The sequence below is a fragment of the Etheostoma spectabile genome, chromosome 18, assembly GCF_008692095.1.
Source record: "Etheostoma spectabile isolate EspeVRDwgs_2016 chromosome 18, UIUC_Espe_1.0, whole genome shotgun sequence".
Taxonomy (NCBI): Eukaryota; Metazoa; Chordata; class Actinopteri; order Perciformes; family Percidae; genus Etheostoma; species Etheostoma spectabile.
The window spans coordinates 2,388,976-2,406,035 of record NC_045750.1 but is presented as its reverse complement, the minus strand read 5'-3'; the positions used below and the strand labels follow the sequence as shown (position 1 = coordinate 2,406,035).

The window sequence follows — 17,060 nt, the reverse complement described above, 5'->3', positions numbered from 1 at the left end:
CATCAAAACAATATGAAAGATGTTACAAATTATCGACAAAGATGAATTTTTATAGTAAAGAAAGTAAAATATTATATCAAAATGTATAAAACCAAAAGAAAGAACAAACTGAAACTGTGGCTGTTCACTGTGCTGATCACAGATTACTTTCAGTGGGGAGTGTAACTATTGGAGTGCATTTACTTAAATACAAATTCAAGGTACCTGTACTCAGTAGAATGTAACTAAGTACTTAAGTATACTGTACAAATGTTGAGGTACTTGTACTTTTGTTTTCGTGCCACTTTCTACTTCTACTCTGCTACATTTCAGAGAGAAATATTGTACGTTTACCACTGCATTAATCTGACAGCTTTAGTTTTAATTACTTTATTTTTTGCACACAAAACACATGTAGTTCATAAAATAGGATGTTTAATTATAAATTAAAGTACCCAACAATATTAAAGGCCTTTAAGTCCATCTGAAATGATCAGACGATAAAACACAAAACTGTTGTAAAAACAGTTTCCAGTTTCTAAAATGTGAGCATTTTTCTGCATGGAGTACTTGTACTTTTAATAGTTTAAGTACATTTTGCTGATGATACTTACATACTTGAGAAACATTTTTTATGCAGAGTAATTTTACAGTGTGGTATTAGTAGTTTTACTTGAGTAAAGGATCTTAATACTTCTTCCATCCCTGCTTGTACTTTACATGAGTATTCCTATTTAATACTTCTTTATACTTCAACATGACAGAGGTACATTGTGTACCTGTCTGACAGCTTTAATTACTTCTCAGATGACAGTTTTTCATCCCCTTCCTGTCCAGTGAAAACTGCGTATCTCCAGATATGTTGATATTGAACGTTTGTGATGAACTGAAGGATGAAGTGTTTCTTCATGTGTTGAGAAAATCCTCCTTCTTAAGCTAAAGCTGAAGTATTTTAAAAGCCTGTCGGATTAGCTGAAAAAAGACATTGTCGTAAAAGTCAACAGTGTGGCTCTGGAAGTAAAATCCCATTCATTTCCTCCATCAGCACCTTGATTATCACCCATCATGTGTTAGCCATCTGAGGTAGACTGACCCCGAGCCACGAGGTTCTGAAACGAACGTTTCTGCTCGTGTAGAAGCTCGACGTCCGCGTGAAATCAACCTCGTCTGAGGTCAAAAATGTTTTATTCGCGATCTTATGGAGAAATACTACACTACCCACAATCCTAACTGTAACAGCGGCGAAAACATAAAATCCTGCTTCTCACCTACAAGTCCCTCCGTGCCCTGGCCCCGCCCCACAGCACCTCTCGGACCTCCTCCATCCATACACCCCACCCCGAAACCTGTGGTCCCCAGACGCTGGCCTGCTCTCCCCCTCCCCCCCCCCAAGATATCCAAGATGCTACATCCCTGGACATGTTAAAAATACTCCTGAAACACCACTTGTTTACCACAGCCTACACCCTCCCTTAGCTACTGTAATTCTGTAAAGTGTCCTTGGGTTTCATGAAAGCTGGGTTTTATAAATAAAAGTTATTATCACACACAAGTCCAGCTGAAATGATTAGACCATTTAACACAGACTTTGTTTTGAATTTGACGCTTTCGACCCTTTTTTCGTTTTCCAGTTTGTCAAATGCATGTGGGTTTTCTGCATTGAGTGCTTTTACTTTTAATACTCTTAAGTACATTTTCCTGATGATACTTACTTTTATTTAAGTGACATTTTCAATGCAGGACTTGGTCAATTTCCTCCTGTGTCTCAGGAGCAGTCTCTTCCTACTGCTACTACGTACTATTTATAATACTAAGACTATTTAGATTCATACTATTTAGACATAGTCATGTCATGTTTTAAGGGTTAAACTAGTTAGTGTTCAACCTGAGAATTACACATGACATAATTCACCTCTGACTATACATACATCGAGCTGCATTGTAATCATGAGGACAAAAACAAAACGCTGATTTCTTCATTTTCCTTACAGCAACACACACACACACACACACACACACACACACACACACACACACACACACACAACACAACCACACTTACTGTAGAGAGACACAAACACACACTGAAAGATACACACACCTAGGCTGCTGGTCGTGTCATGTGCAGTGAGGGGGGAGCTGCGATGATGTGGCTAATGAGGTGGAAAAAACTCATTTAGGCTCACTTGAGATAACCGCACTCACACACACTTTATGTCACACACTTCCCATGGGAGATCGCCAGTGTTTCATGATTAGCCTTTATCACACTCACACACACTCACACACACACTCACACACACACACTCACACACACTCACACACACACACTCACACACACACACTCACACACGTACTTCGTAGGCAATGTCAAAGCTGAAAAGAATCAGCCAAGTGGAAAGCGGATTCTGTCAATTATACCATGGGACTAAGAGCACACACACACACACACACACACACACACACACACACACACACACACACACACAATATTAACAATTCACATTTGAACATTGCAGCATTTTAACTGTTTTATCTGCAGATAAACAGAAACAATCAAAACAATGTAATGTTGTTTTTTCCACCACATGTTATGGCTCCACTTGCTCTTTTTTAGTTTTCCATTGACAAAGGTTCTGGTTCTTCTTTGGATACTAGAAGGTGGAGTAAAAACACTGCAGACCGCTGATTGGTCCGAGGGAATCGTGACTATAGCCCGACATCCTGCACAATCCCGCCATTTTGAAATAGCCAAGCCACCGTTAATGGCGACCACAATTTGTTTTTATTCACCTGACCCAGATTTTTTTTTTTTTAAATAGCAGCCTGCTTTACACCATACAATATGTACACCATCTGCAGTGAAAAACGATGATGAGTCAAGCTAAGCAAAAGCACGGCTAGATATTCTTTTAAATATTTGTACAAAATATGCAAAAACACAGACACACACACACACACACACACACACACACACTTAGCATGGTCAAAATGTAGAAGCTGTGCTTCATGTTTGGTGCATCTTGCATTATCTCTTTATAAAAATACAACCAACACTAACAAAATTGCTGAATTAAACCTCTTTGATGAACAGTACACAGGTAATAAAGAGCTTTATGGTTATTGGTATTGCTTATTGATTGTATTTAATCACTTGGGTGCTGATGGCGCAGTGGATATAACACATGCCCTGGGTGTGGGAGGTCTGGGTCCAGTTCCCACTGCAATACACCAACCAATGTGTCCCTGAGCAAGACACTTAACCCCTAGTTGCTCCAGAGGCGTGCGACCTCTGACATGTATGCAACGATTGTAAGTCGTTTTGGATAAAGTCATCTCAGATGTCAGTAGGGGGTTTCTATCAAGTTTGTATCAACTGCTGCATTAAGTTATTGGTTGGCAAAAATAACATCAACACTGAGGACATGTTGTAAATATTCCGAGTTCATGTGTTAGTCGATACCCCGGCGGGCAGGTGTGCAGTGTTGACGCTTGGCGTCAGCACTGCAGGGACCTGAGGGAATGGTCAGTGATCTGTGAAATGACATGAAGAGACCTGAGAAGATCTGTCCTCTGAAACAGTAACCATCCAGCATTTAATTACAGCTGCAGCTCTGCTGTATCACAGCGCCCTGCAATAATTAATGTACCTGACATAAACTATAACCTAAGGCCTGCAGGGACAAAGGATCGTTGCAGTGTTAGTCTCGCATGGCCAGACCTTACTCCACAGCGCTGTGGAGGAGGGTTTGACTAGTCCACACAGCATTTTATTGTTTTATTGGCATTTCTTTAACCCTCCTGTTGTCCTCGGACCAAATTTGACCCCTTTTGAAAAATGTCTATATTATTAACAGTAGTTAATAACAGTGAGCAGACATTATCAGAGGGCAAAACAGGAAAGAAAAACACAAAATATACAAAAAACAAAGCTAAACATAATTGACCCTCCTGTTGTCCTCGGGTCAAATTTGACCCCTTTAAAAAATGTCTATATCTGAAACATGGGTTTCTTTTTAAACAAATTACCACAAAGAATGGATTGGATTCCTTCCAACGCTCTTTGCAAATACAATTAATCACTTTCATTTCTCTGATCTTAACTGTTAGTCAAAATAATTCATAATTTCTGCTTTTTTAACTCAAATATTTGGTATAATTCTATACAAATGAGTGTTATTGACCGTGAATTCCCAAAAGTAGTAAAACTAGTAAGGTGGTGGTGGTGGTGGTGGTGAAAACAAAAACAAAAAAAGTCTAAAAAAGGGACGAAAATGTTAAATTTATATCTGCAGCCGCTTTGGACCAGAGCAGCGTCTCCTGTCAGACGCCCACTCACCCTCAGCCAGTTATGCTGCCCGAAATATGAAAATGACACCGTGAGTAAATGATGCAACAAATAGGTTTTGGTAAACACAGCTGGAAACATAAAGACGCAGTAATCAATTAGTAAGTTTTAGTTTAGTCTGCAACTGTGTTTTTATATTTTAATCAAATCAGTAATATCTCGTTAAAGTGGCAGCTTTAATTATCCAACATTATGTGAGATTTGTATTCTTGTGAAAAAATGCTGGCACATGAATTTTTTTCAGCTTTAATTGGGGGAAAGGGTGTCTGGTTGGTAAGAATTGGTTTAAGTTTTTGGCCTTTTTTTTGTGACAGACCAAAAACACATGTATTGGTAACACTCGATGTTTTCTACCTAAGAGTGACATGACGCTGTCATGACACAGTCAACCCTGACCATAACCATAACCATAACCATAACCTGTCATGACAAAACCAAATGACACTTACTAAAAGAAGCCTTATGTCATTATGACTTCTTTATAATGTTTTCTGACGCGTTCCTGACAGTGTCATGTCACTCTATGTAGATATCTTCAGGTCAAGTGTAACCCATATATTTTTGTATATTCATAAATTCCTCATGGAATCTGGCAGACTTTGTGTTTTCACCAAAACAGAAAAAAACAACAACATCAATACACTGGATTATTTTTAGGGTGTGGGAGTAGCTCCGGCCATAGGGAGTTGGGTTGGGAACCGGAGGGTTGCTGGTTCAAGGTCCCGTTTGGACCAGAGTACGGAGTGTGGACTGGTAGCTGGAGAGATGCCAGTTCACCTCCTGGGCTCTTGAGCAAGGCACTGTAGCCCCCTCAGCCCCTTAGAGCACTGGTCCAGCACTGTCACCCCCCCCCCCCCCCCCCCCCCCCCCCCCCCCCCCCACACTCTGACATCTCTCCATTAGTGCGTGCGTGTCATCCCTTGTGTCAAACGGACCCATTTTCAGTTAATTTCTTTTGTCACAAAAAAAATGGGCCGTCGAAATAAGAGCTGAAAATGTCAACATTAAAAATATCAAAAAACTCACCCACAACATTGAAAAAGTGACAAAAATGTTGAAAAAACTTTCATGGTTGACGGAAGACAACACAAGGGTTAAATAGGACCTGAGCATGTGTGTGTATTTCAGGTATTTCAGGTCTGAATGGGGGATCAATAAAGATTATAAATTATTAGTATAAAAAAATGATTATCAAAGTCTTGTCCGTGGCCAATGACGACGACCTAAGTTCCTCTACAAAGTGTTCTGGACGTCACACAAAGGCCCTCATGAAGACACCCTTTATAATGAGCCCTTATGAAGACACCATTCATAATGAGCCCTTATGAAGACACCATTTATAATGAGCTCTTATGAAGACACCATTTATAATGAGCTCTTATGAAGACACCATTTATAATGAGCCCTTATAAAGACACCCTTTATAATGAGCCCTTATGAAGACACCATTCATAATGAGCCCTTATGAAGACACCCTTTATAATGAGCCCTTATGAAGACTCCCTTTACAATAAGCTCTTATAAAGACACCCTTTATAATGACCCCTATGAAGACTCCCTTTATAATGAGCTTATGATTTGTAACTAATAGGTTTACTCGCGGTTAAAGAACATTAACTAATTCATTATATATCAGTTATAAGCTGTTAAGAAGAACACATTTAGGGTTGCCGGTGGAAGACACTTGGATTTGTCTTCTTAAGGTGTGCCCTGTGCAACAATTAGTCAACTAATCAGTGAGTTAATTAATAAAATGTAGAAAAGGATTATTACTGTGACTATTATTGCCATTGTGCATCACACCATCACACCCCCAACCGGCCCCATCAGGCTCCGCCCACCAACAGCCCGGCCCAGGCCCAGGTTTCTCCCTAAAAGGAGGTTTTTCCTCACCACTGGTAATTACTAGAATTGTTGGGGCTTTATAAATTATAGAGTGTGGTCTAGACCTCCTCTATCTGTAAAGTGTCTCAAGATAACTCTTGTTTGAGTTCAATTGAATTGATTAATCATATTAGTTTGTTTTTGTTTTCAAGCAAAAAAATGTCCAAACTCTCCATGTCCAGCTTCTTTAAAAAAATAAATTTAATAAAAAAGAATATTTTCAGTTTAATTTCTTTTCTATGATAGTAAGGCTCTGGAAGACGAGACGTTCGAAGGAATATCCTTGGTCTCAGGGAACTTGTGACGAGCATACATTTTCACAATTTTATAGATCAAATGATTAATCATTTAAGAAAATACCCAGGAGAACTGCAGAACATCTGGAGTCCAGATGTAAAGCTCTGCAGTGGTCAGTGGACCAGCTTATTAACAAACACAGGCTGGATGGATTCATCAACTCTTTATTAATGACTTATTAAATTAAAAAATTAAAAAAACCTTTCCTGATGGCTTTGATGAGCTCTTGTTAACGCTATTTTTAAACGTGGCTATGGCCGCAACTAACGAGCATTTGTATTATCAATTAATGTAGCTTACCAATTGGTTTTATTAATGACTTTGATTATTTTTTTCAAATCCTAACTGCAGCATAGCTACATTGTTGCTTGAGAAATTACTAAAATGATTCTACCTCAATTAAAATAGTTGCTGGTTTGTGACTGTGTGATTAATTAACTCACGTGGGTTGTTCTTAATGGCTCATAATTTATCTATAAAGCGTTGATAAATACAAGTTATCAACCATTTATAAAGAATGCCTCATCACCATCAAGTGGCAGTGAAGAATGGGTCCGAGTCGAAAAAACTATTATGTACATTATTTCTTATATATCTCGGGCCCAAACCAGGAGTGACTTAAACCACACTTTACTGCCAGCTGGGAAAAAACGCTGAAGGTGACAGTAAACACACACACACACACACACACACACACACACACACACACACACACACACACACGGTGCAAATGGTGCATGAAATCCCAAATGTGATGCCTATGCACATCGCTCTTCCACTCGCTTTCTCTCTCTCTCCTCTCTCTCTCTTTCTCTCTTCACACACCACAAACACACACACACACACACACACACACACACACACACACACACACACACAGTAATAAACACAGTCAACAGAACTTGCGCATCGCCTCTCTCTGAAATAATAATTTAATTAATTTTTAGAAATTAATCAGCTGATGATCGGGATTTTTCAGAGGCCTGAACGTCTGCAACAACAACAACAACAACAACAACAGCAACAACAACAACAACAACAACAGCAACAACAACCTGATCTGGGCATCAGGGTTTTATTTCCTCCTCGCTCTCTTGCCTGCCAGGTCCCATCTTTTTAACGCGAATGGCTCTAAAAAGCCACAAAAAGCTGTAAAGCAGCTGATGTGTGCGCGTGGAGGTGTGTACGGAGGGATCCGTCCCCAGCTTTAAGGGACTGACCAGATGGACGAGGACGCATCGAGAGGCCAGGTTGTTCTGCTGCGTCCATGTCAACCAGGAGGGTCTGCTGCACGAGGCTTTCATATTATCAACAATTTATTTGGGACATTTGGGGACAAAAAACCAGCACAGAATCATGGGCCTATACATTTAATTATTATTATTTAATTATTTAAAATTGCATATAGCCTGTATTTTTATTCTAACTTCATGCCAATTTAGTTTTTTAGTTTCAGGATTCTAGCTCCTAAATGCACGTATTATTTTGTGCGTATTTATTAAAAATTCATAAAAAATAAAATAAAAAACATTTATTGGTTATCTACGAACCAGAAGCTGATTTATATCGTTTTTTTCAGAATAGAGAACATGACAGTAGCCTTTCCTGATTTAACATTCTGTTTTAATCTCATAAAAACATATTTTATCTTCATGTCATGGGCAAAATTGTTATTTTTTGAAAGGTCAATTTCTTTCTGACCAGGGATATAAGAGAGTCTGATACAGAGATACAAACCGCTCCAGATTTACTTTATATTTGCGCTTTTTTCCCGTGTAGGTATAATATCATGTATTTACTGTGTTATATCCGTGCTTTCCCGTTGCGTGGGTCCCCATGCGTACTGGGCGTGCACGCGGCTGCTCCTAGCCTCCCTAATGACAGATGATGAGTTTTGTAGCCTTGCTCAGTGAGCTGGCCCCGGGGCCATTTGTCACAGGCTGTCCACAAACGAGCCAAGCGTGGAAATGAATTTGTTCATTCACATAAAACAAGCCCGCAAGAGCGGCAGCCTGCTCACCATGCACCACGGTAACAGCGACCCCCCCCCCCAACCCGAGGCTATACGGTACACACACGCTCATAGGCTGCTATATACTACATGGGACCATATACAGCAACAAGCCGGGATTGTTTCGGCCGAGATCCGACTGAAAAATACAATGTAAAAATACTTTTCCTTAAAAACATCAGAGAGAAACCTGCTGAACTTGACATCATTAAATAGTTGTTTTTTGCTCCTGCGAGCCACTTGTTTTGAAACCGCATGCCAGATTTAACCCTGGGCTCGTGCAGGTAACTTTGCATTGTGTTCCAACATGCATCCTTCTTCATGCAGCTGCAGTGAAATGAAACATGTCCCCACCTTTGTAGTTTCAGAGAGTACATTTTCGCACTCTTCTCGTGGATCAGTTGAGATTTCTCCGACTTTGCAGCGTTATTATCCATTGATTCAGCCTGCGCTCCGTCGCTGTCCCGTGTGAGATTTAACAAACAAAAAGAAGTAAAGGAGGATTTTGTCTTCTTTTTTTGGGAAGGATGCTGCAGGGGTTGCCAGGGACAATCGACAGGTCCGGTTCCCTGATCTTCAGTGGACGCGGGGACAAGTCAGCCGAGACCACATGTCTTCTGAGAGCAGTGCGACTTCAGAACAAACGGATAAATTCCTTCATTGCAGTTTCCGAGAGGGCAGGAGGAGGAAACCACATGCGGAGTTTTCCGAGGGAGGTTTTTAATTGCGTCGGAGTTGTATAGCCTCGAACACGGAGACGCAGCGGCAGCACAGCGCTCCCAACACTGCAGCTGCTGTTAGTGGACAGGACGGGGAGGCTACCTGCACTGAAGCCTGACCGGTGGTCACACGGCAGACAGGGCACGTGGAGGACCTCCGGTTGGTGGATCCTAATGGGACAAGCATCAGGAAATCAATTCACTCACAGAAACACACACAGAGACATGGTTTTACTCACATGAAGAATGCAGGCCTAAATAAATCAAGTGTATAGCTCCTGAAAAGCAACACATATAACACACATTTGTCTATATGATTCACTCCCTCCCCCCCATAATTGTACAGTAAGGATGTGTTCCAGATATTCACTTAAATCAGTTCAGACCTTTAATTCTGAATTTTAAGGGCCTTTCTCAGCCCATCACACCACTGAATGACAATGCATCAATAACTCAGCTTTCTATATCTTACATCTCATAGATAGACAGATAGATAGATAGATAGATAGATGGATGGATGGATAGATAGATAGATAGATAGATAGATAGATAGATAGATAGATAGATAGATAGATAGATAGATAGATAGATAGATAGATAGATAGATGGATGGATGGATATTTATTGATCCCAAAAAAGGGAAATTATGGTGTTGCAGCAGCAAAATCTGTCACATAGCACAGAATATTAATATATAAATGAAATACAAGGATACAATATCTAAACATACAATATACATGAAATAATAGGAATAAAATATAAGAACAATATTTGAATATATACTGCTTAGATCGTATGATGAAATGTAAATAAACCAATTGTGCAGGTTGCACTTCGTGCAGTACTGAGGTGTCTCAGAGTCCTGCCATGAAAATGTTAAAAGGCTAGTGAAGGACGCACTTTTGGACACTGTCCAGGATGAGTTAGACCCACTCCAGTCCTGTTTTATCGAATCAGTTCTTACTTTCTCTTTCATCTGTTGGCACGGGTCATTTTCTATTAAACAGAAAAATCCCATGCAAGGTATCGGGAAGGTGTGCAGCCAAATTGCGGGCACACCCTCAGAGGACCTGCATGACCTGTATAAGGTCAGATCCTCGAAGAAGGCGAGAGCCGTCCTGGCTGAGGGTTGTGGATCAAATTCATGCTTCAGATGAACATTTCTCTCTCTAAAACGATTTGCTAATTCGAGTTTAAGAAGAAGAAAAACTTAAACTGAATATTTTGGTGTTATTGTCCATGTTGGCTACACAGGCGTCAGGTTAAAGGACAGGCCTAAACTGATTTATGACAAACTCACTTGAACAAAAGCCTTAATAATCACATTTAAGCAGCCAAACAGTTCGACAAATATTTAAAAAAAAGATTCGGACACAAAAGATCCATATTTAATATAAATTAAATACGGCTCAGGCAGCGATCGGCGGTTATAAATAATCGGTGGTTTTATAAATTAAATTAAATAAATAAATAAATAAATAAAATAAAAATAAATAACATAATGTTTATAAAATGTACTGCATATACCATGATGTAATGTTACAGGTGTATACATTGGAGTCTGGCTTGTGGGAATGGCTGCAATACATTTTTTTATGAATATAAAGTTATAGCCTAAGGGTAACATGTAAAACCTTTCACCCCTTCAATATAAAAGGATGCCTCACTGTGCTTTTAATTACGGCTTAAAGCCAAAGAACATTGATACAGGAACACGGGTCAATCTGACCCGAGGACAACATGAGGGTTTAAACAACCACCGCATCATTGTTTAGGATTTAGTGACTTAATTTACATTTTTCCGATTACCGTAAACACAGCTTGAGTTACGCTTCGTGACGTAATGACGCATCCAGTTTTTGGTTTCCGCGCCGCGCTGAGCCAGATATGTTTTAGTGTAGAGGATCGCTGCCTGAGCCGTCATGGAAACAACAAGCAGCGGTTGTAACGTAAAACCAGACGAACAGCAGGCAGATGGAGGACTGGAAGCGGACCGGACAATGTCAAGGTCTGACAGGTAACTAAGTAAATACGAATGGATGAATGTCTGCGGCACGAGTCCCAACACTAGGGGAGCATAGCAGTGATAACCGCTCATGTTAGCTAGCTAGCTAAGTTAGCTAACGCGCTGTCTCCCGCAGTCAAACCCTCGCATTGTGTTAGCGTGGCTGCAGTGAACAAAAGCCAAAGATATACAAAACGAATCAAATCGAATAACGCTAAAGCAACAGCAACAGAGCGGTTGTGGCCAAGTCATAACACATTGTCAGAGGTTAATTTGCGGTGTTATACCCTGTGGTTATAACGTTACCTAGCTACCTTCTTCTGTCTTTAAAAACACGTATAACGGTCCATTATGTTGTGGACCCGTTACGCCAAACCTCTGTGACAATATGACAGATTATGCACATTTGTTATTGTTGGCAAACGTTAAGAATTGGGATAACATTAATTTACAGCGTTTATGTTATCTGGTAAATTCGGCATAACTAACCACTGACCACATCAAATGTGCATTGTGTGAATAAGGTTTTAGTTTTAAGCATGACAGGTGTGAAACATATGAATGGCTCCACACCGCAAGCTAATGCTACTTTGTGGCTAACTCTCGTTTTATTCTGGACACGTAGGATGTGCAGGGTGGGGGGGTCAGGTGTAGGTGGGTCTTTGTGAGAGTAGCTGGGTGTTACATCTGTCCGTTCATTTCATCTCTGATTATTTTACAGCATTACATTTTCCAGATATATTATGGTTAATTGTGCGGGCAAAAGGCCTGTCAAAATTGGGCCATTATATTTTATAAATACTAACAAAGGCTCACATTTTTAATACAATATAGTATATAATATATAGAAATTAAAAGGAGCAATTCATTGTTGATAATACTATGGTGAAACAGGAATTGTATGTTTATTTTGAGCTTTTTATATCAGCAGATATATCACAACAGTTAAGAAAGCAAACGTCTTGACCATTATTACTACAATAAGTTACAAATCTTTTGGAGACAAGCTCATATTCACCTATCCGCCTACATTCATTTGGCAGATATTTCCATGGAAAGAGACTTACATTCATACATAACGGGAGACTGCTGGTTTTCTGAACACTGAAGGACTGAAGGAAGTATTTCAAACTGTTTGTAAAAGTTATAATTGTATCTCTGAAGCACATCTTCGCTAGCAGACTTTTGATTTGTACGCAAGGCAACAATAAACTGCCAAATATTAAGATTTTTTTTTTATCAGAGCACAAAGGAACGATACACAGTGAGATATTCTAGTCACAACATGTCCCAGCCAAATGATGACAGCCTTACTCATGTGAATGGTGGCCCCACCCTGCGCTGCTGATCAGGGCAGCGGTGTGATTTCCTGGGGAGGGTTGGCAAGTTCTACCTTCCTCCCCCTCAACCACACCGACAGCAGACACCTCGCTGTGGAGAGACAGTTCAGAGAGAGACACTAGAGGACATAGACTCTCTCTCATCTCTCAGGAGGACAGTAGACTATCTGCAGCTCCACAAACGTCTAAAAACAAAGGCTTTAAATGGTCAAATATTTGGCCAATTTTCCAAAACAATAAAGCAATTTTTTTTCTGCCAAAATATATAGCCTCATAACTTTGATTAGCTAGGTTTGATTAGCTTTGTGGAGCCTGCAGATACTACCAAACAACTTAAATGCCTGTGTTGGAGCAGCAGCATGGGGCCAACGATGAACTTAAAGGGCATTTCTGATGGCAGTCTATATACAGAAAATGAAAATAGTTAACATGTAAGAAACAAGTCACAGGGACCAGAGTCACACACTGTGCGTGCATGCATGCATGCGTTTCCACTTGATCAGATGCGATGCTCACTCTTTGGATTTACGGTACAGTGCTGGCTCTAGTGTTTTTTAACAAACTGCAGTTAACTAGACTCTGTTTATACGGCTTATAATTGAAGTACAGCAAAGAGAGACTAAAGCTGAATAGAAAGAGTGAGCGTGCTGCGGTCTGATCTTGGCTTCTGCTGTCTTTCCTGTCTGTCACTCTAGTGGGAGTGGAGATGATTCCCTTGATGGCATCCTGAACGGTGTCCCCCGGTGCCCTTTGACCCCGTCTTTATCACCTCAAAAACGGACCACAAGCCAGTCCAAGACGGAGCCTCCGCTGCTGAGGACCAATAAACGCACCATCTACACCGCCGGCAGACCACCTTGGTACAACGTCACGGGGACCACCTTCAAAGAGGCTTTTGTTATTGGTGAGAAATCACTGCCGTTTACTGTTGTCCTTTGTTTTTCTTTGTCTCATTGCTTAGGTATTATCAATGTATTTTGTTTTTCTCTTTGTAGCTGCAGCAATGTGTAGTACAACAAATACATGGTGTTTTCTGAAAATTAAACCAAGTAAACCGTTTCTGCTACAACCTCTATGTATATATCTAATACAATTATAAAACTGAAAATGAGCAGAATATGAGAACTTTAAATCATACACTAAATGAACCAGATCTTCAGCAATTTAAGGCTATAACTTTAGACCCATAAATAACTTCTCAGTCATTGTTTTGAAAAGTCTTTAATGAAACCGGTGTAGCTGCAGCATTAGCTACAGTATTTGCTGGCTGTCTTAAGGCAGTGGTTCTCAAAGTGGGGCCCAGGGACCCACAGAGGTCCTTGAAGTGGGTCCCAACAAAAAGGGGAATCATTTATTTTCACTATAATTTCATCCATAAGGAACACAAGGACAGGTTATATGACTATTTTGCTCATGGGTTTCATTCACTTTCTATAATAAAACGTCTAAAAGCAAAAATGATTTCTGGTAGGACAAAGTCTTATAAGATGGGGGTCTGTGGTCTAATTTGTGTCAGTTTAGGGGTCCTTGATGTGAAAAAGTTTGAGAACCCCTGTATTAAGGTATGGTCAGATTAGCTTTATATTCTACGAAATCGCCTCCACATAAAAGAAAAGAATGCAAGGTCGCAGTTTTAACCTGGGTAATACTTATTTGCCAGAGCAACCACAAATAATAAAGAGTCTCTAACAGCGTTGCTGGGGTTTGTGATGCTAAACATGGTGATGGTCGAACATGTTTGAATTATGACGTCTACATCAAAGACAGTTTACCCATCATTTGGGCTTCAGCATAGTGCGTCCGTGTGTGTCATCGGCATGTGTTTGATATTCAGTATTCTGTGACTGGGAATACATCAAGGGAGAGGTGGACTTTTTCTTTTATTTACTGTTGATGAGCCGCAGTCACTCGTTACAATTTCACACTCTGCTGTACTGTAGTCACTGTAGCTTCGGTTAAAAAAAACAGGCTGTGCAACTGCAGGGAACTCGACAGAGCAACGCCTGAGAGGAAAAACTAACCTGTTTTAACGGTCAATAGATAGAAGGCAGCGAGAGAAGAGGATAGTAGAGGAGTGATAACAATGAGGAATGCGAGGGTTAAAATAGAAGATGCCGGGATATCAAGAAGACATGGACAGATAATTGAACAGGAAAAGGAGGGACAAAGAGGTGAGGACAGATAAACGATGTGAAGCGTCATAGATACCAGAGGTTGTTTTCTATCTCTTCAGACTCCTTTTATTTCTAACAGCAAAAGGCAGTTTAATCCACTATAACAGGCCATGCTTCACTGCTGGAAGACAACATTTCACCTAAGACTTTTCTCTTCTTTTTAATACATCATTTTGCAAGTGAGAACCAGTATTTCTATAAACTGTCTGAAGCTGTAATCATAAACAGAAATGAGGAGCCACTGCAGGGATTTTTCTTTAGTGTCCCAGTCAGCGGTTTTGACTCTGATGGGTCTTATCTGACCCAAAAAACCCATTTCACGGAGACACTTCACCGAGAGTTGTTTATACCACAGAAGTAGCTCTGTAGGCTATTTCTGTTCCCGCGCACATTGTGTGCACGCACCAACAAACACACAAACGGTGGCAGCAAATGCACAGCATGTAGTTCTGCCCAGTTCCCAGGATTGTTGTCCTGAAGGATGGCTGCTGTGGTCTTTAACCCAGGAGGTCGAGAAAGTAAGTGTGTGTGTGTGTGTGTGTGTGTGTGTGTGTGTGTGTGTGTGTGTGTGTGTGTGGGTGTGTGTGTGTGGGTGGGTGTGTGTGTGTGTGTGTGTGTGTGTGGTGTGGGTGTGTGTGTGTGTGTGTGGTGTGTGTGTGTGTGTGTGTGTGTGGTGTGTGTGTGTGGTGTTGTGTGTGTGTGTGTGGGTGTGTGTGTGTGTGTGTGTGTGTGTGTGTGTGTGTGTGTGTGTGTGTGTGGTGTGTGTGTGTGGTGTGTGTGTGTGTGTGTGTGTGTGTGTGTGTGTCAAGGCATTGAACATTTTGAATTTAAAACAGCTTATATGTAGTAATGGCGTTGTTGCCCCGTGTGCATTGATGCGCTCATCTGTTGACATTTCCGATGCCTTCCTACAATTGCTTGCTTAATAAAAGCGGCTTTCCAAACAACGTCATGTGTCATTAGTATGAGAAACAAATGCGATTTTAACTGTGTCGGGCTAGGGTCGGACTCGGACAGAAATATCTTAATGCCTGTCGGGCTCGGGTCGGGTTCGGTTACTGCTCTGTCTGTTTAAAGGGCTGTTTGAGGGTTAAGACTTGGTTTTAGGGTTAGAATTAGGTTAAGGTTAGGCATTTGGTTGATGGTAATGGACTAGTGGATGCATTATGTCTATGAAGGGTCCCCACAAAGATAGTGCTACTCACTGTGTGTGTGGCAACTGCAGTGCTGCAGCAGAAATGATAAGACTGCCAGCTGCAGGTATACGGTGCTTCTGTAGAAGCACTTTCTGCTATAACAGCAGCGGTCTGCACCTGGGCTAGGACACAACACATTTTAAACCTGTTTAAAAAAAAGAGGACGCATAACAGATGTTAACAGGCAGGAAGGGTCTGATGTAAAACAAAGCATGTACATCACGTAGAGCTGCAGCTTTTTAATGATCAATTAATCTGCCAGTTATTTTCTCAATCAACTAAACATTTATTCTAGATACAGATGCTCATCACAAGGTGATGTGGTCCAACAAACAGTCCACACCCCAAATATATTCAGTTCACTATCACACAAGACAAAGAAAAGCTGCAAATCCTTATTATTAGGAAGCTGGAAAGAGGTACATATAGTCTTTTTTTTGCTTTTGTTTTGGGGATAGAGAATCATTGCTCTACAGGGTTAGACATATATATATATATATATATATATATATATATATATATATATATATATATATATATATATAAAAAATGCAGATAATATGGTCCTTTTGCTGTACCAGTCAGTCATCGCTTGCTGCCTTTAACATGACAAATATGCGGTTCAGTTTCCATACTGGCTTAAGTATGTCTTTCTTTATTGGTAACGGTGTTGTGGTTCTTTGTGTTTTTCTCCTCTAGGTCTGTGTGGAGGAAGTGCGTCTGGTAAAACCACCGTAGCCAATAAGATCATTGAAGCGCTGGACGTTCCCTGGGTGGTTCTGCTCTCCATGGACTCTTTCTACAAGGTACAACATCCATTGTAGCACTCAAGTCTGATTTTAAAATATAGATAAGACCTTTTGATTAATGGTATTTCTGCAGGAGATTAGCAAATCAATTCAGTTATATTTCAGATTACTTGCTCAGCATTTTAAGCCCAGTGTTTACACAGAAATCAATTAGCTTCTGATTTTACAACAATACCCGGAGACTCAATATTAAACAGATGTCAAATCGAACTCCCTCTCTTTCTTTCCTCGTAGGTCATTAGTGCTCCTTTCAGCACAACTAGCTCCTGACCGATGACAAAACACAATTGTTCAATTG

The 17,060-nt window shown here is 40.4% G+C and overlaps 2 protein-coding genes across 4 annotated transcripts in view; one reads left to right on the top strand and one right to left on the bottom strand.

Annotated features, from left to right (window-relative positions):
- The window catches only part of slc30a2 (solute carrier family 30 member 2), a 22,664-nt gene extending 13,349 nt beyond the window's left edge, over positions 1 to 9,315 (bottom strand). Inside the window, exon 1 of the mRNA XM_032543546.1 lies at positions 8,874 to 9,315. Within this exon, the coding sequence (XP_032399437.1) occupies positions 8,874 to 8,956 (83 nt within the window). The 5' untranslated portion in view covers positions 8,957 to 9,315. The remainder of the gene's footprint in view (positions 1 to 8,873) is intronic.
- A 1,791-nt stretch (positions 9,316 to 11,106) lies between these two features.
- The window catches only part of si:ch211-243j20.2 (uridine-cytidine kinase-like 1), a 27,460-nt gene continuing 21,506 nt past the window's right edge, over positions 11,107 to 17,060 (top strand). For 2 of the 3 annotated variants that reach the window (XM_032543073.1, XM_032543074.1), the window contains exons 1-3: positions 11,107 to 11,255; positions 13,279 to 13,487; positions 16,653 to 16,759. In XM_032543073.1, coding sequence (XP_032398964.1) covers positions 11,161 to 11,255; positions 13,279 to 13,487; positions 16,653 to 16,759 — 411 coding nt within the window. In that variant the 5' untranslated portion in view covers positions 11,107 to 11,160. The remainder of the gene's footprint in view (positions 11,256 to 13,278; positions 13,488 to 16,652; positions 16,760 to 17,060) is intronic. The other variant, XM_032543075.1, reaches the window with a different exon arrangement.